The 23860-nt window shown below is 40.7% G+C and overlaps 2 protein-coding genes across 5 annotated transcripts in view; both read left to right on the top strand.

Annotated features, from left to right (window-relative positions):
* The window catches only part of WNK3 (WNK lysine deficient protein kinase 3), a 127900-nt gene extending 122910 nt beyond the window's left edge, over positions 1-4990 (top strand). For all 3 annotated transcript variants that reach the window (XM_089904487.1, XM_022563612.3, XM_022563613.3), the window contains 2 exons: positions 446-648; positions 4654-4990. In XM_089904487.1, coding sequence (XP_089760613.1) covers positions 446-648; positions 4654-4983 — 533 coding nt within the window. In that variant the 3' untranslated portion in view covers positions 4984-4990. The remainder of the gene's footprint in view (positions 1-445; positions 649-4653) is intronic.
* Positions 4991-18306: 13316 nt separating this feature from the next.
* The window catches only part of FAM120C (family with sequence similarity 120 member C), a 150992-nt gene continuing 145438 nt past the window's right edge, over positions 18307-23860 (top strand). For both annotated transcript variants that reach the window (XM_022563582.3, XM_022563585.3), the window contains exon 1: positions 18307-19078. In XM_022563582.3, coding sequence (XP_022419290.1) covers positions 18386-19078 — 693 coding nt within the window. In that variant the 5' untranslated portion in view covers positions 18307-18385. The remainder of the gene's footprint in view (positions 19079-23860) is intronic.

The raw sequence follows: 23860 nt of genomic DNA on the forward strand, positions 1-23860 counted from the left end.
TTTTAAAAAAAAGGAATTCAGGCATGTCAATTTACTTTTTCTGGGCCTCATTTCCCCATTATAAAACAAGTGTTTTGGATTAGACTTCTAAGGTTCTTTACATTTTTAACATTCTGTCATTGTTTTTTAACTCTTCTAAGTATCTGTCTGAGGAGCCTGATGATAAGATTACAGTTGATACTAATATTTTTGAGATACTATTTATTATATTTGACTTATACCTAAGGTGACCATATAATTTACCATCCAAACAAGAAGAAACTTTTGAGAGTGAAAGAGATACTGTTAGTAATTACACAAGGACCATAGCTTTAAGCCAGAACTAGAATGTCTGGTTACCCTATCTATACCCAATATGTAGTTCTGCATTACTGGCCGAAAAAGAGTATTTGTTTATCAGTTTTAATTCCTTTTCCTGGTTCTCTGTTTTTTTTTCTTCTTATAGATCCACTGTGTGTGGAAAGTAGTGCAGCATCATGCCAGCAATCTCCAGCTAGTAAAAAAGGGATGTTCACAGATGACTTACACAAACTGGTGGATGACTGGACAAAGGAAACAGTAGGAAATTCTCTTATTAAGCCAAGTTTAAACCAACTTAAACAGAGTCAACAGAAACTAGAAACAGACAACTGGAACAAAGTATATGAAGTAAGTTGTTTATACCTGCCCCTCTTTATTTATGAGAACTAAAACCATAAAGATTGATTCACTTAGGCCTATAGTTATAGTCACTATGATAGAGTGGTGTGATTTGACAACATAGAGACTTTTATCCTTGTCTAGATTCATTATGTCTTTGAGCAAATTATGTTTTAGGCCAGACGCCAGCAAACTATTTCTGGGAAGGGGCCAATTAGTAAATATTTTCAAGCCATGTGGTTGTAACTAATCAACACAGCCATAGACAATACATAAACAAGTGGGCATGGCTTTGTTCCATTAAAACTTGATTTGCAAAAAGAGGTGGCAGGCTGTAGATTGCTAACCCTTGTTTTAGGCTATTATACCTGAAGGAAAAAAAAGGTATCAAAAAAGAAAGCATCTGGAGTGAGGGTTAATTCAACCTTGTGGTGCAAGAAGAATTTGGGTTTTGAGGAAAAGTTATCTTATGTTAATTGTACATCAGTATTCTCATAGCCAATAAGTTATCTTACGTATTCAGTATGAAAAAGAATTTTAAAGATATTTAAACTAGAATATTATAAAATATATCTTAAGTTTATGGACGAGATGTCTACTTAATTGCATATGTCCTTAGTCAGGTGTACAAGCAATTGAAATGTAGAAAGATGTCCACAATGCATTCTGGAGTGGGAAGAAGACAGGTTCACAGAATAGTATATATAGTATTTATGTAAAATTATATAAGATACATGTATATATGCATAGAAATAGGAAAAGCCATTAAAATATGCTGGATGGTGGAATTTGGGCCTTATTTTACTTTGTACTTTTCTGTATTTGAATTTTTAAAGTATCATTTTTTCAAAATGAATAAATCTATTAAAATGTGAATCAGGGCTTAGAATCTGAACCCATATAATTGAAAGAGATATATCTGAGTGTGTGTGTATGTTATGTTTGTGTACATATATGTGTGTGTATATATAGTCATTGCATGTAGTTTGGTAAAGAGTCTGAAAATACATTTAGTGTTAACATTGAATAAAATTTTTCAAAAGCCTAGATTTTCCAAACTAGTAAGCAGTGTATCTACTTAAGGGCTCTGTGTATTTATATTATTCCTGGCACCGATTTATACACAGATAGTATCACCATTGTAAAAATTGGAAGCCTTTAGAGGCAAATTTTAAGGCATAAATGTGTTTGTGCTGCCCGTGAGAGATCCTCTGAGCACTATGTGAATGGAGGCCTTTGTTGATGAGTTGGAGGGTGGTTTATTGTGGTATAATGAGAATGTTTGGAAGAAGAGTGAGTAGAAAATGGAGTACAAATAAAAGTGGTGAAGGTCTTTATACGGACTGGGGTTCCAGCGTCAGCTCAGTCATTTACTAGTTGTGTGACTTTAGACAAGTCATTTGTGCGTCAGTTTTCATGTCTTTAAAACAGGGATAATACCTTCCTGCTTTGCAGGATTGCTGTGAGGATTAAATGAGGTAACATCTTTAAAGTGCCTAGCACGTAGTAGTATCCTATATATGGTAACTATTTTTGTATTTTTAGGTTCAGTTGATTATATCTTTGTGTGGAGAGCCCATCTCACTATCTAATGTTCTTGCATGTTACTGTTCTGTGCCTTAGAAAAATTTGTCACAATTATGTGCCAAGCCCTCTGCTAGGCACTGGGTTTGATTAGCAAAAACAAGTATGTTCCCTGTTCTCATGGGACTTATATGCTGGTGGGACAGTTAGATATGAACAGACTTGTATAAATAAACATAAAATTGCAGCTGTAATAAGGACTACAAAGGAGAGATATAGGATACCATACAGTAAGGGAAATTTGACCTAGTAAAGGGAAGTCAAGAAAAGCTTCCCTGAGAAAGTGATGATTGAGCAGAGATCTGCAGGATGAGTAAGTGTTAACTAGGTGAAAAGGGGAGGGAATATGATTCTAAGCAGAAAGAACAGCATATGCAAAACCCCTGTATGGGGAAACAGAATGAAAGGACTGAAAGTAGGTCCATTTGGCTGAAGTGTAGAGAGCAGAGAGGAGTTGGTGCACAGTGAATCTAAGGAGGGTCTTAAAAGTGGTGATGACAAGGAACTTTGTCTTTATTTTAAGACAGATGGATAGCCATTGAAGCCCTAGGGTTGACATGATCAGATTTGCTTTTTTTTTTTTTATTTTTGCGGTACGCGGGCCTCTCACTGTTGTGGCCTCTCCCGTTGCGGAGCACAGGCTCCGGACGCGCAGGCTCAGCGGCCATGGCTCATGGGCCTAGCCGCTCTGCGGCATGTGGGATCTTCCTGGACTGGGGCACGAACCCGTGTCCCCTGCATCGGCAGGCAGACTCTCAACCACTGCACCACCAGGGAAGCCCCAGATTTGCTTTTTGAAAAGATCACTCTGGCTTGAAGCAAGAAGAAAGATTATTGAAGATAAGGGTAGATGTTGGTAGACCAATTAAGAGTTAGTCACAGTAGGCCCGATAAAGAGAAGTTGAACAACTTTTTAAATAACTATACTTCAATTTAAAAAAATGAGAGAGAGAAGATGAGATGAAGAGAAGTGAACAGATTACAAGAAATGTTTAAGAGATAAAATGGACCAGATTTAGTGATGGAACTGATGTTTGGCAGAGGGGAGGTGTCAAGGCAAGGTTTCTGGCTGGTATAACTGGCTATCATTCCAGCATACCAATCATCAAGAAGGGGAACATGAGCAGGCAGTGTGTTTTGGTAGAAGAAAGATCATACATTTGGTTTTGGTCATTTGAATCTGAGATGCCTTTTAAATATCCAAGAGAAGATTAAGTATAACATGTCATCTCCAATTTTTTAAAATAAAAATCACATTGTTACTGTTTGTAAAATAATAATGTTTGTTATAGAATTTAATCAATGCAGAAAAGTACAAAATTTTAAAATACCACCTTCAAATCCTACCACCCAGAAATAGTTGTCACTAACTTTAGATAAACATCATTTCAGATATCTTTCTATGTCTGTATATGAATACATAGAAATAGCTTTACAAAAATGTGATCATACTATATGTGCTATTTTAAAATCAGAAGTATTTAGTTTTACTTTAACAGAACAAAAATACTGATATGAAAAAGGGATTGCTGGACTTCAAATGTTTCTTTTTTACCTCAAGAGATCTTGTCATTCATTCTTGAGTCAAAGCTAAAAACCTTTAACCTAACTGTAGTTTGAAACTTTAGTTGAAAGCGTTTTAGCTTGACCATCAGTTTAGAAGAACTAAGAATTTGGGACTGATACCAAGCTCTCCTTTAAGTAAGAATTATTTACTTCCATTTAGAGTTATTATTCCCATGTGCATAAGATTTCAGTAATCTCTATACATACACATAATCACAATACAATATAATAAGAAGAGTCAGGCAGGAATATGTTTTCTTAGTACTGCCCAAAACATAATTGTCGAGTTTAAATTTCCAAAAATATAACAGAAATGTCAGACTTTAAATAGTGAGTAGGAGGAGGTAGGGAGGTGACATTTATTGAGCACCTACTATATGCCAGGCTTTCCCCTATGCCACTCTAAATCATGCTCCTCTTTCTCCAAAGAATTATGTAGTAAGATGGACTACTGTTGTCTGTGGCCCTGAATGAGAGACTGCCTGGAACTGGCAGAAGGAAGTAAAAATTGAAGAGTAGTGCTAGCACAAGGAAAGGAGACACTAAACTGTGAACAGAAATTTAGCAGGGGTCTTGGAGTTAGCTGGAACTGTGTTCAAATCCTCACCTTACTATTAACTTGCTAAGTGGTGATGGGTGTTATCAATTTTGAGCTTCTGTTTCCTCATCTAAAAATGCCTGCCTTGCAGGGCAGTTACGAAGATGAAATGAAATAAGGTATATAACTATGCTTAGCACACAGAACGTTACTCCAAAAATGGTAGACACTCAGAATAATAATGGGAGAGTAGTAAGCCAAAAAGAATACAGATGGGTAAAAGTATCTACCAAATAAACTGATCTTTTGTTTTTATTTTTTGTTAGAATACTCCATCTACTATGGGCTACACATCAACATGGATTTCTTCTCTGTCCCAAATCCGTGGAGCTGTCCCAGCCTCCTTGCCACAAGGACTCTCACGCCCTTCATTTCCTGGGCCATTATCATCATATGGAATACCCCATGTTTGTCAATATAATGCTGTGGGGGGGCCAGGGTATCCAGTACAGTGGGTAGGAATTTCAGGAACACCACAACAGTCTGTAGTAATTCCTACCCAATCTGGGGGACTGTTCCAGCCGGGGATGAATTTGCAGGCATTTCCAGCTTCATCAGTTCAGAATCCATCTGCGATCCCTCCTGGTCCCAAGTGAATCAGAGTAGAAGATGAAGAAAAAGGAGATGTTTTTCAGAATTATTTCCAGGACACCTAAGATAATAAACTTTCTTCTTCTTGTGTTCTGCCATATTTTCCCTCGTTTTGAGTTTACTTTCCACTATATATTTTTTTCCAATGTAGTATTTGATATAGCTCATCATCCTGTAGAACTGTGCAGTTTGTACATAGAACACTGCACACAGAAATGTTTTTTCACTTCAAATCCTATCCTCTTTGATACTTGATTTTTTAAAAATACTGTTCAGAATGCTTTAATAAGCTCAGCTTGAGCATTTCCATTTCCAGGACACTTTCCATTATTGCTGCTCTCTGCAGCTGGATGAGACTTTTCTTTAAAAGGTATAAAAACTATTTATATTCCCCTAACATGGGCAAAGTGAGACCCTCCAACAGCTGGAGTCTTATGGGATTCTTCACGTTTATCTTAGGTTTACCTTTCGCAGAAGGCAGGGTAACTTGCTGCAGGAAATGTTTTGGTATATAAAATTAGAATAACTTTGTCAACCAATATAGAACATGAGCCCTTTTTAATGTGATTTTCTTCCCGTCGTCACAGCAGTAGGAGTGAAGCCTTGTTTTAGGTGAGGCGGAGAGAAAGGAAAAAACAGAACTGTAACAGTTCCTTGATTCTGCAGATACTGTAGCTGCTTTAGGATTTCCATAGTAATTCAAAGCAGCTATCTCTTTGTTTCTCATGTGCACACTACATTGTTTTTGAGCATCTGAGAGGCATTGGTTTGGCTTGCATTCTTTTGCAAGGGATGTATTGCAGCGGATATGAATCTCATTTGGGGGGAATCTTAGTGTTCCTAACAAAGAGGATTCAAGTTACACCTCTATTAGTCCATTCTTCTGAAGTGAAATTTACTTGACACAGTAGGTTTTGTAGGTTTTGAGACTTACACATGAAACACTGGCTTTACAGGGTTCTAAGAGATGTGGGGTATACATTGTCCTGCAGTAGATAGTAGACCCTCAAACGATACTATTTAAGTTGCCCTTAGCTTTTTTTTTTCTTTGGATTACCTTTTTTTCAGTTGTTATAGTTTCCTTGTTAGTATCTAGCATCTTAGATGCTTTTAGATCTCAGATGATTTTGGCAGCCTCTTTAGAATCTGAGAGAGATCACTGTCAAGTTGCACTTTACTGGGTTTTATCCAGTTTTAGGAGGAGGGGAGGCAATGTCAAAATATACACTTTTAGTTTTCAAGAAGGTTAACTGTAATAATCTTAAAAGGCTGGTCACAGAGTTACCTAATGCTCAGTCTGTGAAACCCAAATAGAATTCTAAAATGGTATTTATCGACTACCACATATAAAGATGTTTAAAATACTTAGTTTTCGCTCTGAAGATTTCAAGGTCATTTCTAGTACACATTTACGTAATAACGAGTTGTCTACTGGTCAACATTCCAGATGATCACCCAACATTTCTGTTGACATATTTTCCTCCATATTCCTCTAAAAATTTTACCCCGTGACCTTGCCAGGTAATGAGGAAAACTTAATGGGTGTACCTTTTTTTGCACAGTCTACTTTGTGACATGCAGTACACTTTTTCAAAAAAAACAAATGTGTCTTATGTTACTTACCTGAGGATCACACTCAGCATCATGAAGATTCTGTTGCTATCATTTGGGGGCATCCAGGGCAGCATTTTGAGAATTGCTGTTGATAAGAGCCACAGTTTTCTTTTCATAAAACATACTCTGGTTTGGATGAGTCTTTCTAAATCTTATGTACAGATTCTTCAAATTTCTTCTACAGTATTGGTTTGCAAGTTGAAGTGGTTTTAGGACATTAGTGTAATGCAAATTCTTGCATTGCAATTTTCCACGTGTACAAAAACAATGTGCCTAAAATCCGTAATTCTTTAAAACTGCTTGTGTTTCATTATTAGAGTCAGCTTTGTGTGATTACATTGAGACTTACAACCTATAAAGTGAAAATACTGCAGGTTTTATGATCCCTTCTTCTCGAGTTGCAATCCTTTTAAACAGTGTACCCCAGGATGAAAAAAGCTCCATGGATGACATGCACAATTACATTTATTAATGGCTGCTCTACATCATATGTCCCACATTTTGCCACCACCTCTGTTTTATGTATAATTCATCATTCTTTTGCCTGCAGAATTTTGCAGTGCCTTGTAATATTTAGAATCTTTTCAGAGTTTTTGCTGGAAAGAAAAGTAGTCTTCTAAAGTTTGAAGATGGTGAGTAGTGTACTGCTGTCTCCATGCTGACTGCAGTAGTTGGGTTAACATATGTATACATGATGTATATGTAACATGTATAAGTTTAAAAATACAGAAAAAAGTGAGTTTGTGCAGAAATGAAGAAAACAGTGTTATTCACATCACTGTGGGTTTTTAAGTTATTTTTTTCCCATTACTTAAATGTTTGATTCCAATTACAGTCACTTTGACTGTAAATATTAGCTAGTTTTCTATCTAGGGGTTTTGCATTATTTCATAATTTTGCTAAATCATATGATAGTGCTGTATTCATCCTTGCTGAGGTACTTTTTCCCCCCCCAGAAATAATTAACTCTTGAGGTAAAGCTCAGAAATTCCCTTCTTACTTAACAAAGAGCCTACTATGTAACAAGGGCCTTCTTCCCATTTCCAACACACACACACAAACCTGTCCTTTCCATTTTCCTTCTTGTAGAAAAAAAAAAAGGTTATACTAAACCATCCCACTTGTAAAGTTTATTTGGGGGTAGTCTGTGTGTCCAACCACCATGTTTACTTCTCAAAGTGCAAGTCTGATGAATAGTACTGTATCTCCATATGTGGCAATGTGAGCATTTCATCATGAATTACCTGCTGCTATGTTTGTGAAGTTGGGTGTAACATCATAAGAATATGAAACCAGTATTGGTGTAAATCTAATGAAAATAACCCTATGTATATTTGTAGCAGTCTTGAATCTCTAAGGCAATTTGCTGTAGTATAACAAATATCCATTTCGTTTTTCATATTTTTCTTGCCAGTTTTATATCAAGCATGAATTCTAATGGTTTGACAGCAAAATTATCTGTGAAAGTTTAAAAGGCACTTTTCTGCTGTGATTTTTGGATTGAGTGTGGAGTGTTATGTACAGTATGATGGGATGTATCATTTTAGAACCGCAGATTTAATTCTACTCCAATTACATTTGTTTATCTACCTCTTTTTCAGTGCTGTTTTGGGGTACACATGTAAACACTGCCTGTGAAACTTGCTTTTTTGCCTTGATTCTCAGTATTCTTTCAGGTTATAAATCTGGCCTGCTAACTATGAGTTTGAAATGAGAAGGACCATCACTCTGGCACCAATCTATGTTTAAGTGACGAGAGCCACATGCTTCTGTGAAATAAGCTTTGGGGATTTAGGGATGGAGAACAGAGAAATAAATCCAGCTGGTGGCAATATAGGACTTAGTTGTAGAAGTTAGTTGTAAAATAAACAAATGATAAGAAAGTACCTAAATTAGACAATCTGGTGCCTGTAACTTCGTATCTTTTTTTTTGCGGTACGCAGGCCTCTCGCTGCTGTGGCCTCTCCTGTTGCGGAGCACAGGCTCCGGACGCGCAGGCTCAGTGGCCATGGCTCACGGGCCCAGCCGCTCCGCGGCAGGTGGGATCCTCGCGGACCGGGGCACAAACCCGCCTCCCCTGCATCGGTAGGCGGACTTTCAACCACTGCGCCACCAGGGAAGCCCTGTAACTTCGTATCTTTTATTAGAGATGCGTTTCTTGTCTGTGTGCCTAAAGGGCTATGGGTTGAAACTGCTTTAACTATCACAATGAAATATTTGACAAATATTACAGCAGTGGCCCATCATTCAGCATATTAGCATACTGCTAGGTATTTGCAATGATATTTTATTACCTTAAAATGGCCATATGCTTTTAGTTGAATTGTAGTTAGTCGTAACTGTTTATCCAATCTCTAAAGTTTATTGGAGGCATTGACTTTCTTCTTTGCTGTCTTCTCTGAGTGATGAAAATGATGCATTCTCTGTTTTTTCCAGAAAACTGAGCAAATGTTTGTAAACCACGTTATTTGTTTCACATGTTTACTGTGTGTAACACTACAGCATGTTTAATGTTAGTAAATACTGTATTTCAGGCTTCACGTACAAGTACATTCCTGAGGTATACTTGCCATCAGTTTGGGATTCAGTTATTTAATCTTCTGTTTGGTTTAGAAGAATCTTGAGATATTTGAGGTGGTGTGCAGGCCATTTTCTAGAATAGATTGTTCATTTTTAATCCTGTAGTTTACTGGGGACTTGTTTTTTCCTCCTTTATTTAGAAGATGAACCAGTAAGGGAGCAGGGCATAGGAAAGGTCATTGATTTGGTAAATGTAATTTCTGGGATTGAAATAAAAAACCCACAAACAATCCAGACTGTAAAATGGTGACACTCAAACTTGGTAAAATCCTTTGAAGTGAAGTTAGTATGAAATTTTTATGGAGCCAGATGCTTTCAGGTCACCCTGGAAATAGTCTTTGTATGTGAAGGATGAACACAAACATTGGTCAGGGACCTTGACAGCCACCATTGGCAGGGGCCTGGGATAGTAACTAGGTTACACTTAAGTTATTTTCAACTGAGATAGCTGGAAGATTATATAAACCAACAGCTCCCATTCTGGAAGGTCTTCTTTTAATTAAAAAAACCTCTAACAGAAAGGCCAAAAGTCAAGCAAGAAGGGGAGAAACTGGGCTCTTGAGAAAAAAAAAAGTGCCAGTGAAAAATAAAATTCCTAAATGTGTGCTTGTCATCCTTCCAGTTTTTTTTTTTAAGTTGCATTTCTTCTCCATTATAATTTAAGATTTCAGATTGAGGTTTGTGGTCCAGAACATACCCTCAGCAGAAATAGTGACTGATTGGAAAGTGCAGTTGTTCAAGGTCTGTCATGCTCAATCACTTAAAGCTGTAATTTGTTTGATATGAATATTAAGCATGTAGACCTAGTGTAGCATGGGAGCCACTCAGGAAGTTTATGCAATTAATAAACTTTCATGCATAATTAATTTACTATGAAGTATGCAGAATTTCAACCACTTCTTAACACTTAGTTGTATATGTGAACTCTCCTTTCTTAATTGGGGAATGTAGCATTATATGGAATGTTGTTAAACCTAATTTTAATCCTTCTTGACATTAACTTTTATTATTTTTTTTGGTAAACCAAGTGATCTGCCTTTAAGCAGTTGTCTGATTTCGGTTGTTTGAAACTGTGATTTTTATTTCATTTGTATCCAACCATTTGTTTTGTTTCCTGGAAATTTTGTTTTGAAACAGAAAATAAAGGCTGTGTTAAAATGAGTATGTTATCTTATTAAAACGCTGTCATAGTCACTGCAATCATCTGGCTTAAACTGGTTCTTCATTTACCAAATCTAATTTAGCAGGTTTAAAAACTTTAGTCCTATAGATATGTTGGCTGAACAAACTAAGCTGTGTGTTACCTCTTGATTTATAGCTCCAACAAATTTTGAGTTGGACCCCTTGTCCTCACTTGTCAATGAGCCATAATTGGAACAGTCACTACGATTTACTGAGTACCTACTGTGTTAGTTAGGCTTGTGATAAAATTCATAAAACAATCCTATAAGCTAGATCTGTTACTGTCTCTACAGAGAAAATTTGAGAATCAGAGAGATTAAAGAATTTACCAAGGTACCATAGCTAGTAAATGATGAAGCCTGGATCCAAACCCAGGTCTGACTCCAAAATTCATGGGAAAAACCTCAGGCCATACTGACTCTCAGATGTACTGTAATAATAATAATCAAAATACATTTAGACTACGTTTTCAACTAATTATTATGATTAGTATATACGCTTTTCATATATCTTTCATGAGGTTATGTCCAGTGCTTGTTTTATAATTTCAGGAGAAGTATATGTTTATGGTACAAGCAAGAATTCAAAATGTGCCCTTTGTGTAAACTTATTAAGGAGTATTTCCTTTCATATTGACAGTGTTTATGGTCCACCTTCAGAAAAAAGTGCATTTGGAAATCTCCGTTGCACATCTTTCATTTACCACACTACAGTGACTTTGGAAACTGTCAAATGAGGTCAGATCCCTTGTTCATTTGATAATTTAGGTAGAAGAATCATGCATATGTTTATGCAAACAGCCCTGAAGGAAGAATAAGAGGCCTATCAGAAATATTCAAGATTAGATGAGGATTTGTAAAGTGTTTTTAAAAATCTATTACCTTGATTTTATGACAATGACTCCAAGGTATTCTCTCCTAGGTGATCCCTAAAGGGAGGATACAAGGTACACAGTTGAACAAACACAGGTTTTTTGACTCACAGACCCCTCAAACCTCTATTTTCTCATTTGTAAAATGAGGTGGTTGTGAGTATTAAATGAGATATGTCCCAAATTTGCTAATTGTGCTTATTGTTAGACATCTCTAGTGACTTTCACAATAAACTTGCACTTGGGAAACCAGACTGGTTTGGAAATGGGCCCTGGTTCTTATTATAGTTGCTACAGATACCACTTGGAGTTCAGCAGACCTGGATTTGTATTCTAGCTTTGTGAACTTGGAAAATTATTTAACTTTTTAGCTTCAATTTCCTTATCTGTAAAAAGGATAACTGCTTCACTGGTGGTATTTTGAGACTAAATGAAAAAACATAAAGGGCTTAGCACTGCACCTGGCACATAGTAGGTCTGCTCAAATAATAGTAACAGCTACTGAAGGGACTTTACATGTCACTAAGGAGGAAACAGTCATAGAGATGTGACAAAACTGAACCCAACCTGCGAGTCAACGTGAGGTCTGTTGGTGAAAGATTGGGTATTGGCCCCAGTGGTGCCAGATGATGTAAAGTGAGGTTCAGAGATGAAAGTGTTTAAGTTGGGGGATAAAACACCATAAAACCCATTTAAAATGTGCCATCATTAATGAGCACTAGATTAAAAGAATCAGATGAAAGAATTAAGTCTGTGACTAAAGAATTTAGAAGGAGCTGAAGTAGTAGGATTTGGGGAAAAGACGGTGGGTCTTAAGACAGGAGCTCAAGACAGAAATGAAGTAAAGCACAGATGATGGTCTGAATAGGAGCAGGACCTTGGGATAAACAGATGAAGAACTGGAAAAGACTAGTTCACATGCATGTTACAAATTTGTAAGATTTCTCCATTCCAGTTCAGAGGTTCTCATCGCTGACTGCATATTAAAATCACCTGGGGAGGTATTTTTAAAAATTAGTGTCCCTGGGCTTCCCTGGTGGTGTAGTGGTTGAGAGTCCGCCTGCCGATGCAGGGGACACGGGTTCGTGCCCCGGTCCGGGAAGATCCCACATGCCGCGGAGCGGCTAGGCCCGTGAGCCATGGCCGCTGAGCCTGTGCGTCCGGAGCCTGTGCTCCGCAACGAGAGAGGCCACAACAGTGAGAGGCCCGTGTACCGCAAAAAAAAAAAAAAAAAAAAATTAGTGTCCCGGTTGCACAGCAATGTGAATATACTTAACACTCCTGAACTGTATACTTAAAAATGGTTAAGATGGTAATTTTTCTGTTATATATATTTTACCACAATTTAAAAATAATTAGTGTCTGGGCCCCATTCCTATAATTAGTATTGTTTTAAAAAGCTCCCCAGGTGATATATTAATATTATATTAAACTAGCTAGGGTTGAGAACCACAGTCCTTGTTTCCTTTACTAATCAAATGACCTCCCTGCTATTATTGCTGGTTCAAGAAACACAAGCAACATAGCAGCCTTATTAGACCTTCTAATGAATTATTTACTATTACCATATAAGCTTACAGCCTCTCAAACAGCCCCCAAGGATTTGGGCAATAGATAAAGCTAAGTGGGCCCCTTGCAGAAACTGAACAGCTAGTTACTACTTAGGTGGAAGATATCAGAAGATTGAATCCAATATGAATTTTCGATGCAACTTCTTTATGCTTCTCTCCAGCCTTCATTTTAATAATTAAGATTTATTAGGTGCTTACTGTGCCAGTTACTGTGCTAAGCACTTTAATATACCATTTAATCTTCAAAGGTTTCTGAGGTAAGTACATTACCATCTCCCTTCTAAGCTCCTTGACTGCCTTGAAAACTGTTTTCTCCTAGCCCAGCGTTATTCCTGGCATGTAGTAGGTACCAAATAAATCTGTTGAATAAATTAATGAGTCCCTATTTCATAGATACAATAAGGGCTCAAGAGGTTAAATAACTTGTTAGTTATATAGCAAATAAGGAGTTGAAATGGTATTGGAGCCAAGATCTCAGCTCCAAAGCACACACTTTAACCACTATTCTGTGACATCTACTGTCCCCTTCTACTTTCAGAGCTTTGGCCTCTGTTATCTCTTCCCTCTCTATGGCCTATGCCTAGCATAAAGTTTCTCTTGTACTATATATGTTAAGATTCTTGTTTGTAAGTAATAGAAACCCAATTTGAACAAGCTTAAACAAAAAAGAGGGATTTATTATAAAGATGGTGGTGGTGTCTCAAAACACCCAACGATAGTGCAGATGGGCCTTAGGAACATAATCAGGTGCTTGAATGCAGCCAGGATTTTTCATCTCTCCTCCTCCAGCTCAATCCCAAATTCTCTGGGAAGGTACATAAAGAATAAGCTCCTGATGCAACCATGAGGGTAAGGTAGAGAAAGTGGTAGAAAAGGGGTACTGGGGAGACAAAACAGACGTTTACCTATAGTCCTCCGTTTGACTGCCCCGTAAACACATATGCCATTTTCCCCATACCTACAATTCCACAAATGTCCACACCTAACAATCTATGGACAACTGCAAGTCACATGCAACTACTGTATCCAAAGCAACGGCACAGCATGGACATGCCCCTTCCTCATCTAGTTCAGTGGCAATCTAAATGTGGATCATCTTGATCCTGCCACTCCCTGATAAACTTAACTGCCACCAACAGATCTAACATGCAATAGTAGAGAAATATTTAGATTAACCACTAAGTTCCCTTTTATGAAAGGAGAGGGGCACAACTTTATCAGCCACCGGTCCAAGTGTGCACCATTTCCACCTGGATAGGAAGGAAGGAAATAAATTACGGGTATAGAAAAACTTATGGGAGTCATTTTATTGATGCTTCTTTTTGCTTTACCAGTCTGTACATGGGCCTGCTCTAGAAGAGCAGTGATTCTCAAACGTAAGGGTGCATTAGAATCACCTGGAGAACTAGTGTGACCTGCGAAAACTCTCGACACAAACACTCCATTCAAACACCTACACTAAGAGACTAGACCAAACTTGGCTTCTAGCCTCCTAAGTCGGAGTCTCTGGGATGACCCAATTTCCATCTGGAAAAGCTCGGGCTGTAAAAAGAATTTATAGCTTACTCTAGCTGACACCTGACAATAGACCCCTGACCTCCCTTTCTTAGAGCATTTACCAAAAAGGGCTTAAAATTATGACTTCTTCCCATGTCCCTTTGAGATGTATATGTATCTCCTACAACTCCAGAGTGTGTGTCTCAAGGACCATTCCTTTGAAATGTAGTCATCATGAAGGCTAGGGCCTCTGTCTCCCAGTAACTGTGGGAGGATATAATCCTAACTTAAATAATTGCCAGCTAGCAGACACAGCTAGCCTAACTGCATTTACGCTGGCCAACTCTTTGTAATTTTTCACTTCCCTGACTCTACCTGAGCCTCTCCTCGCTCCTCCTCCCTCCTTTTCCCTTTAAAATGCTCAGTCACCTCTGTACAAATGGGAATGGAGCTTTGCTTTTTCCCCTACTATCAGTAATTGAATAAAATCTGTCCTCACTGCTTTAACTAATGTCAGGCTTTGTTTATCTTTGACACCATTTAAACCACACATTGCTAGCCCCACCCCCAGAGTTTCTGATTCAGGAGATCTGGGGTGAGTCCCGAGAATTTACATTTCTAACAGTTCCTAGGTGCTGATATGCCGGTCCAGGGACCATACTTTGAGAATCACTGCTGGCTCATGGTCCCTGTTCACTAGATAGGATTTTCTAGTGATACAACTTCCTCAAAACCTCATATTGTAAGGCCAACTGGCCCGAGGCAGGGGAACACAATCAGATTCACAGGTTGCATCAGACCGAAATTCTCCGGACCACCCAGTTCCAGAAACTGCCCTGGAGACATTCCGGACCACCCAGTTCCAGGAACTGACCTGGGGACTTTGAACCCGGCCCAGCCTTCCCGCCTTTCGAGGGGCGGGACTAACCGTCCCCCAGGATACCGGAAAAGACCACCAAATAAGGAATACCCTGCGCCCTCCCAGATTCACCACACCCCTTTCCCTTCTTCCCCTATAAAATCTTGCCCAACCCTCGCCCGGGTGCGACTTCTCTGGCCCCATTCTCTCGGACCAGTGAACCTCGCCCGGGAGCGCTCCTTAATAAAGCTCACTTGAAGCTTTCCTCTGTTTCCCGGTGCCGTTTGTTAAGATCCGACCTTACACATATGACTGCCTGTTAATTTCATTTGAGGGGACTCACAATGCTAATAACAAGTGCCAAGAATCTTGTCAACTTATGCTCTTTGAACCTTCAGATTTGCTAAAGGGAATAATCACCCTGTTGCGGGTTTCTATTTCTTTTTTTTTTTCTTCCTTTTTTTTTTTTGCGGTACGCGGGTCTCTCACTGTTGTGGCCTATCCCATTGCGGAGCACAGGCTCCAGACGCGCAGACTCAGCGGCCACGGCTCACGGGCCTAGCTGCTCCGCGGCATGTGGGATCTTCCCGGACCGGGGCACGAACCCGTGTCCCCTGCATCGGCAGGCGGACTCTCAACCACTGCGCCACCAGGGAAGCCCGGGTTTCTATTTCTTAGCTCTCTACCTAAAGACTTGGCTCCTTCTCCCTGGCATTATGCTCAAGGTCTCCAGTTCAGAGCGTGGATAGGAAACAGGTTGAGTTCAACGATGTGAAGCCTCTCTTTTCCGACCTGCTCTGGGAATGTTACACTTACCCTCTCTTCCTTGCATTCCAGCTGAATGCATGTACAGAGGAAGAGATCATCACATTTGGGGGAGCTGGAGAACAAGGAATACTGTGGTGGCTTATAAAGATAACTTCGTTCCAGTTCGTCGGAAACTGGATGCCAGTTTCCTAATTAGTGGAACATTTAAAATGAGACAATAAATCAGCAAAGCCCATGAATATCTAACCATTAGCAACTGCTAAACTCTTGATATAGGCAGGGCTGCTCTGCTTTTGAGGCTCAAGAGCAATAAGCAACTGCTTCGCTGCCAAATAACACAGAATGCCAACTTCCAATTAACGATATGGGAGATCTCCAATCTTTGCCAGCTCCATAGTTCAGGGTCTATAATTTCCCACACCCCATTTCTGGTACCAGTTCTTGAATTAATAATTTTTTGGTCATGAGTAGTTTCTAACCCAACTCTATCTTAAAAATAGTAAGGATATGAGGTTGCCTCAGAGAAACCAAGGGCAAGAATGCCTGAGGAATGATCTAGAACCTGGGTCTTAAACACGATGAAGACTCCCTATCTCCCATCTCTGCTCTAGAGTCTGCGGTTTTTTCTCTTCCTGCAGACCAGCATCTTTCACTTTTGTCCCTCTGATGGGAAAATTGACTACTGACAGCTTCCAAGTTTTACACTTACAGAAAAACAGATCTCTCTGGTCCAATTCCAAATTTCTAGGGAATGAGATTCTGATCGACCCAGCTTGGATTTGTTATCTACCTTTGACCCAGTCAGCGATGGTTATGGTTAACATGACAGTTTTTGTAAATGGGGAGAGGGTTAATTCCTAGAAAAGGAGGGCTGAGTAGACAATCCAACAGGTGTCCATTATACTAGAAAACTTCTATTCCTTTCATCCACCATCCCTTCAAGCCACTATTCCCTCCTTTCACTGCTTGTTTTCACAGGAGTTATTTATGTGCATTGCTTCAACATCTACTTATTCTTTGCCAATCTGGTTTGTTCTATCTCCACTAGTCTTTTATGATAAATTTCTTTATGGAGCTTGAAGATTTTTCAGCTTTTGTATCCTAATACACTGTTCTCAGATTTCATTCACCTTGACTACTCTTGAGTTCTAAACTTTTGCGTTCTTACTCGGCCTGCCATTATATCCCACCTTCTATTAAGTTCCAAGCCAGATCTGACTGCTACGCACTGTTACAGAACAGAATAGATCTTGTTTTCTACCCTCCTCCAGTTTAAACAGTGTGCCCTAAACACCAGTCAGCCAGAAGACTGGTGCTATATCTGAATCAAACAAGGAGAATGCTGAAAATATTGAATAGATTTTCAAAAGATGATTCTGTACGTCTGGAATTGGAGCCCTTACCGCTATTTTTCCAGAGCTCCCCGACAGGTGGATTCACAATGTTTGCAAACAAAGGTCCTAACCATAGGACATTGTAGCTCAGTGAGTACCAGAAAGGTACAACTTGTAGTATAACTTGTGTTGGTGCTTATCTCCCTGACCAAAGAGCTCCTGAGTACAATGGATATTCGATTTCACTTTGTCTCTGCATTGCCTTGGGCAAATAAATTATACAATTTTCACCATTCATAAACTGGGGCCAAGAACTCTTCCTCAAAGAATTACAGTAGCTAAAAGTTAAGTGGATTGTTACAGAAATGGTGGTTATTATTTTTACGTTTCATATGTGTCCTTTCTCATTCATTAAAAGCTACGCACATTATTCCCTCCCCCCAAAGGAAAATTCTTCCTCCTGGGGAATTTTAGCATACTTTAGCTGAATTCAATTAAACCACTCTACTTCCTTTCCCATGATGCATCACTCCCCCCCAACTCCTTTTCCTGGGAAAGGCGGTAAATAGCCTGAAGCAACTCGGTGGATGCAAAGAGCTGGAGTGCAAATCCTAAACGCATATCACGCCCCTCCCCTTGAGACCCAGTGAATGCAAGGGCTGACAGGGGTGGTAATCTTGTTCCAACACTGTATCCCGAGGCCGCAGAGGAGACTACAACTCCCAGAATGCCCCGCCCCGCTCCCCCTCCTCCAGCTAGAAAGCGTGTACCATAGAGAAGACGAGGTAACATGGCTCCTGGAGGTAGAAGTAAGACGCTTCACCCCTTTTGAAGCGGTGAAGAGCGGCCATAGAGGGATAAGAGAGAAGTGACTACAGGCCGTCATCGCTTTTATCCTCCCAGCCTCTCCTGAGTCCGGTCGGCTTCACCACTCCTCTCCACCCAAATCCAGTCTGTGGTCTCCTCCCCACGCCTCCCTTATTCCCTCGCTAGCTCACCCCGCCCCTCGGGAATCCTTTGCCCGCCCCCTCGCCCCCCGCGGAGTGCGCACGCGCCCGCCCCCAGCTTCGCGCCCAGATCGCCGCCTAGCCTGCTCGCGCAGCCGCCGTCTCGTCTGCCCACCGACGAAGCATGGGCGTCCAGGGCTTCCAAGAGTTCCTGGAGAAGCGCTGTCCCGGGGCTGTTGTGCCCGTGGACCTCCTCAAACTCGCGCGTACGATGTCGCGCCAGCAGCAGCAGCAGCAGCATCGCCCGCTGCCGCCTACGGCAGCCCTAGCGCCCGGGGCTCCACGCGCCGCCAGGGGCTCCGCGCCTCTGCAACCGCCGCTCGCGCCCGCTGCCTTGGGTGCCTACTCCGGGGGCGCGGGGCCGACTCGGCACCATCACCCCGCTCACCACTTCCACCATCACGGCCAGGCGCACCCCGGGCTGCACCCGCCGCCGCCGCCGCCGCCCCCTCCGCTGCCCGGGGCCCGGGTGCTGGTGGACGCGGGCTCAGCGCTGCCTCGGCTTTATGGCGGCTACCAGACGGATTGGGTGTGTGGCGGCCAATGGAACGCCATGCTGGGCTACTTGTCAGCGCTATGTCAGGCTTGTGCCTATCCCGGCGGCGACGGCTTGGAGCTGGTGGTCATGTTCCCCGGGGGCCTGGGCAAGGACCGGCTGGCCGAGTGGGGCCGTCGGTGCCAGGCCGAGCGGCAGACAGCGCAACTGATCGTGGGACACGTGGGCAACAAGGGCACCCCTCCTCCACGGGCCTGGTTCCTGCCACCGGCCTGCCTGAGCCACTGCGTGAGGCTAGCGCTCATCCGCTTCCGGGTCAAGGTGAGGGAGGGGCCGGATCTTAAATAATACGCCCCACACCTATTCCCTCCCAACTAAACACCTAACCACCCACCCACTTACCTGTCTCCCATCCACCCACTCAGCGCCCAGTCAGCTAACCCACTTGCCTAACTACCCTCGATCATTTTATCCATCTACCCAACCCTTCATACCACGCCCTACCGATTCGCTCACCTGCATAACCACATCTCTACCTATGTCATCCCAATAACCCCCTTTATCCAATTGGCCTATCCCTAGGCTTTAGCAGAATTTATTTTGTAGCTCCATCTTTCTCCTGCTGTCTTCTGCCTCAAGCTGAAATGCCATTTTCCAGATTTTTCCAGTTGACATCTCTCTTCTATGTCTTTTTCCAACCTTGCAGCAGATCAGTTAAACGTGTTAGTTGAGCACCTTTCTTCTACAGCTTTTCCCCGAATTTTGAACCAGTGCTTCTTTTGCACCCATCTGTTCATTCAACCTCTTTCATTTCAACATGTTTCTACCTCATCCTTCCTTAGCCTAAACAAACGAACAAACAATCCCACTGGTTCAGTCGCTTTTAAACAAGTATTAACCCACTAAGAGTAAGGGGTTTAAAAGACATGTGAGACATGGTTCCTGCCCTTGGAAAATCAAATATATCAAATATATACACAGGAAACATTTATTTAATGGTATAAATGTGTATGTGATTATGCTTTATGGTACAGATTGGTACCTGTTTTGTGTGTGTGTGGGGGAATGTCTGTGGGCTAAAATGGTCAGAGGAGGCTTCCTTGAAGTTGGACCTCACCTGGGTCTTCAAGGATGAATTGGATTTGAATTGGTTACAGGTTTGGGAAGGGGCTTATTTAAGCAGGAGAAAGAAAATGAACAGAAGCAAACGGGAATATCAAGCATGTGAGGCCCCACGGGCAGTTCAGTCTAATCTCTGCATGTAGTTGGTCACTGCATATGGGGCCTGGAGAACAGCTTGGCAGCAACCCCAGTTCTTGGCACAACTGCTATTGCTCTGTTGCTTTTCCATACTCTTGGGTTTCAAGTTCCTACGTGTAGGGAATAGCAAGGCTTGAGAAGTAAAGGAGGTGGGCAGGAAGAAGAAAAAGAAAAGCAGTACAGGGTTGGGTAGGACAAAACCACAAACCCATTCCCCAACCAAGGCCCTTGGGGATGTGTGCACAGTCAGAAGATAGGATATGGAATTGTGGGAATCAGAAACTAAAGAAATGGTGCTGGGTGGAGTAATGAGGAAAAAAATCTCAGCTGAGAGACTGAAAGACCTGCATAAAGAAACTCACAGTGGTCATAGAGCTTGTGGCTAGAGTCCAGTCATGCTAGACTCCTTGTGCCCAGCATCTAATCTGTGCCTAGGCTGGGTAATTATAGCTGTTTTTAATATTTTTTTTTTAAAAATTCAATCACGAGCTATCTCAAACATACAAAGTAGGAGAAAAAATATGTCAGACACTCATTTGCTTGCCTTCCTGACTGAGCATTTTTCAGTAGATTCTTCTTTTATGGCCATTCTTTCCACTTTGTTTTCACTGCTACCACTCGAGCTTTAAGGACTTTTTACCTCATTGTCATTATTAACTTGGCTGCCGGCAACAGTGACTAACATTGATGGAATGCTTACTATGTGCCAGCTGCTAATCTGTGTGCTTTAACAACAACAACAGAAATGATCTCATTTGATCCTCACGATAACCTGTGAAGCAGTATTAGCCGTTTTTCAAATGAGGAAACTGAGGCACAGGAGGTTTAGAAACTTGCCCAAAGTCACCCGGCAATAAATGGCAGAGCTGGGATTCTGGGAGTCATGCCCAGGCAATCTGACTCCAAAGCACATGCTCTTAACAACGGTGCTCTAAGATGAATCTTTCTAAAGTGCCGGTGTGATTAAATCATTCCCACACTGGACTAAAATCTTCCTTGGCTCCTGGGTAAAGACAGGTCTGGGCTATTCATTTATATTATTTATTGAGTGCCTGCTATAGGCTAAGTACTGTACTGGTTGCTGAGGATTCAGAGTGAAGTAAGGAGGTCAGAGTAAGGCCCCGTGAAGTAAGGCCCTCACGGAGGTCAGAGTTTAGTAAGAGTCAGACTGAAAACAAGAGTTGCAGATACCGTGAGCTAATTGCTAATGATGAAAAATGTGGTCCCTGTAGGGGGCATTGGTTAATTCTTGGTGAGGGCGTGAAAGTTGGGGGAGGTTTCACAGATTGGTACTGAGCCTTGAGGAGGGCTGGGAAGGATGGTTCAGAGTGGGCAAGGATGTGGAGATGTAAAATGGCCTACTGTGAGCTCTGAATAGATTTTGATTGGAGGTTGGCAGGAATTGAACACTGAGTATGGGTTTGAGTTTTTCCAGCTTTTTTGTTCATACACCTCATCAGTGAAAATTTTTGAGAAGCAACCCTAATATGGCCTACTAAGATTCTTCATTACACATAGTCTTATTTTTAAAATCCCAGCAGTTTGTAAAAAATAAGATGGATTGATAGGTGATAAAGCAAATGTAGTAAAAATGGTAGAATCTCAGTCGTGACTTTTCTAATGTTCACTGTAAAATTATTTCAACTTTGCTATATGTTTAAAGTTTTTCTTAATAAAATGTTGGGGGGAAATTTCCCAGCAGCGCTCTTCAGTCATGAGTACCACTGTTTGTGAAATACATGTCTTGTTCCCCATGCTAGATTATAAACAAACTCTTATCTTTTCATAGTCTCCATAATAACTTGTATATTTTAGGTGCAGGATACATTTTTTTCCCTGAATGAAAAGGTTAGTGATCTAAGAATGCATTGTAGGAGTGACTTTTTAAAAGTGTGTAGTGTGGCTCTTAACATAGTGGATTTAAGACTGGCTCCAAAAGTGCATATGTAAAGTATCTGTAGATGTTATCAGTGAGTGAAGTTTTCTCTCCCGGTTCTGGTCAGTGATTGTTGTTGTTGCTGTTGGAGTGATGGAGAACTTCCTGGTTTTTAACACAGACTTGAAAGGTATTGGTTAATAACTCATTGTGGTTTGCCTTTTCAGAGGAATGTTCCACTATCTTGGAGATAGCAGGTTTTCACTTGAATGATCTGCATGCCTACCATATCTTTTGATTGAAATGCTAGTGCTTCAGAGCAAAACCCACTAGTGTTTTTCTCCTCTCCTTGGTTCTGTTCTTGAGACTAGGTCACAGGATGGGCCTTTATTCACAATCTCATTTTCATTTGTGTTAGAGAAATAGAGATGGAGGGATTACATAAAAAGATAAATTGCTGGGCTGTCTCTTTATATTTAGACAATTTAGGACTTTCCATGAAAATATTCAGGGTATATAACTGGGATGAATTTTGTCATTTGGCTTGTTTCATTTGTACATTCTGCAAACCTTTGTAAGTTATCGTTGCCAGTAGCAGAAAAATTAAGTAAAACCACAAATTGCTACCTGATCTCTTCCTAAGGGTCTCACAGCAACCCTAAAGCAGTTTTAGAATGTGGTTTGAAAGATGATGTGGGGTGGTTAATGGGATGAATACTTTGTTTTAATGGTTAAATATATATATTAGAAAAAAAGATAACGCATGAAACCCGCAGTTTCACAGCTATAACTCTTTAGAACGAGGCCAATTAAAGAAGTAAGTTGGGGCTTCTCTGGTGGCGCAGTGGTTGAGAGTCCACCTGCCGATGCAGGGGACACGGGTTCATGCCCCGGTCCAGGAAGATCCCACATGCCGCGGAGCGGCTAGGCCCGTGAGCCATGGCCGCTGAGCCTGCGCGTCCGGAGCCTGTGCTCTGCAACGGGAGAGGCCACAACAGTGAGAGGCCCACGTACCGCAGGAAAAAAAAAAAAAGAAGTAAGTTGATTTAAAGAAAAGTATTAAGGTTCAGTACTTGGATGTGGCAGAAATCATGTTGATGGTAAATGAATAAGCAAAGTTTGAGAAGGCTGACCAACAGCTGATGCCATTTTGTGCTTTCGTTCTCTAGAATACAGTATAGCAGTGGCTGCTGTGCCTCCTGATTATTTATTTATCCTCAGTCATTGACACATCCTGAAACGTTAGTGACTCTTCTAGATGCTCTAGTGGTAGGAAAAATTATCATAATAGTAATTAGGTCTTCTTCTTGAGCACCAAGTTGTATATAAGGTGCTTTTTAAATAGCTTGTTTAATCCTCATAAGCTTGCAAGAATGCGTGATATTCTTCCCATTTAACGGTTGAATAACAGGTGCAAAGAAGTGAAATGATTTTTCTTTGGTTTGGACACTAGTAAATGGTGGGTAAAAATCTGTTCTGGATCTGTATTGCTCAGTCTCTTTCCACAGTTTCACCACACAGTTTCCTTTCTGTACATTCTTGTGTAAGATTGTATACTTTTACTGGCCAGATAATATGCATAGATGCGTGAAGAAAAATAATAATAAGTAGATTTATTGAGCACTTAGTTTGTGCCAGCATTGCTAAATGTACAATACTGCCAGTACAAGGCAAGTGTGTAAGCTCAGTGCCAAGTGAGTGAGTCATATAGTGATATTATAGGAATTCAAAAGTAGCAGTCTCTTTCTTCTCTGCATTTTAAGTCTCTCTCTCTCTGGTTTCTTTCACTTATAGGTATCTAAGTGTATACAAATAACCTTTAAAAAACAAAAACTTCCCCTTTACTTTGTAATTTCCTTAAGCCATTATCCTTATCCCTGTTCTTCCCTTTTAACCATTATTCTTGAAAAAAGAAGACCGTATTAGTTCCTATTCCCTAGCCTATTGCCACTTGATATGTGATGTCA

Source organism: Delphinapterus leucas, chromosome X, assembly GCF_059928025.1.
Source record: "Delphinapterus leucas isolate spDelLeu-1000000601 "Yukka" chromosome X, BTC_Dleu_Yukka2, whole genome shotgun sequence".
Classification (NCBI taxonomy): domain Eukaryota; kingdom Metazoa; phylum Chordata; class Mammalia; order Artiodactyla; family Monodontidae; genus Delphinapterus; species Delphinapterus leucas.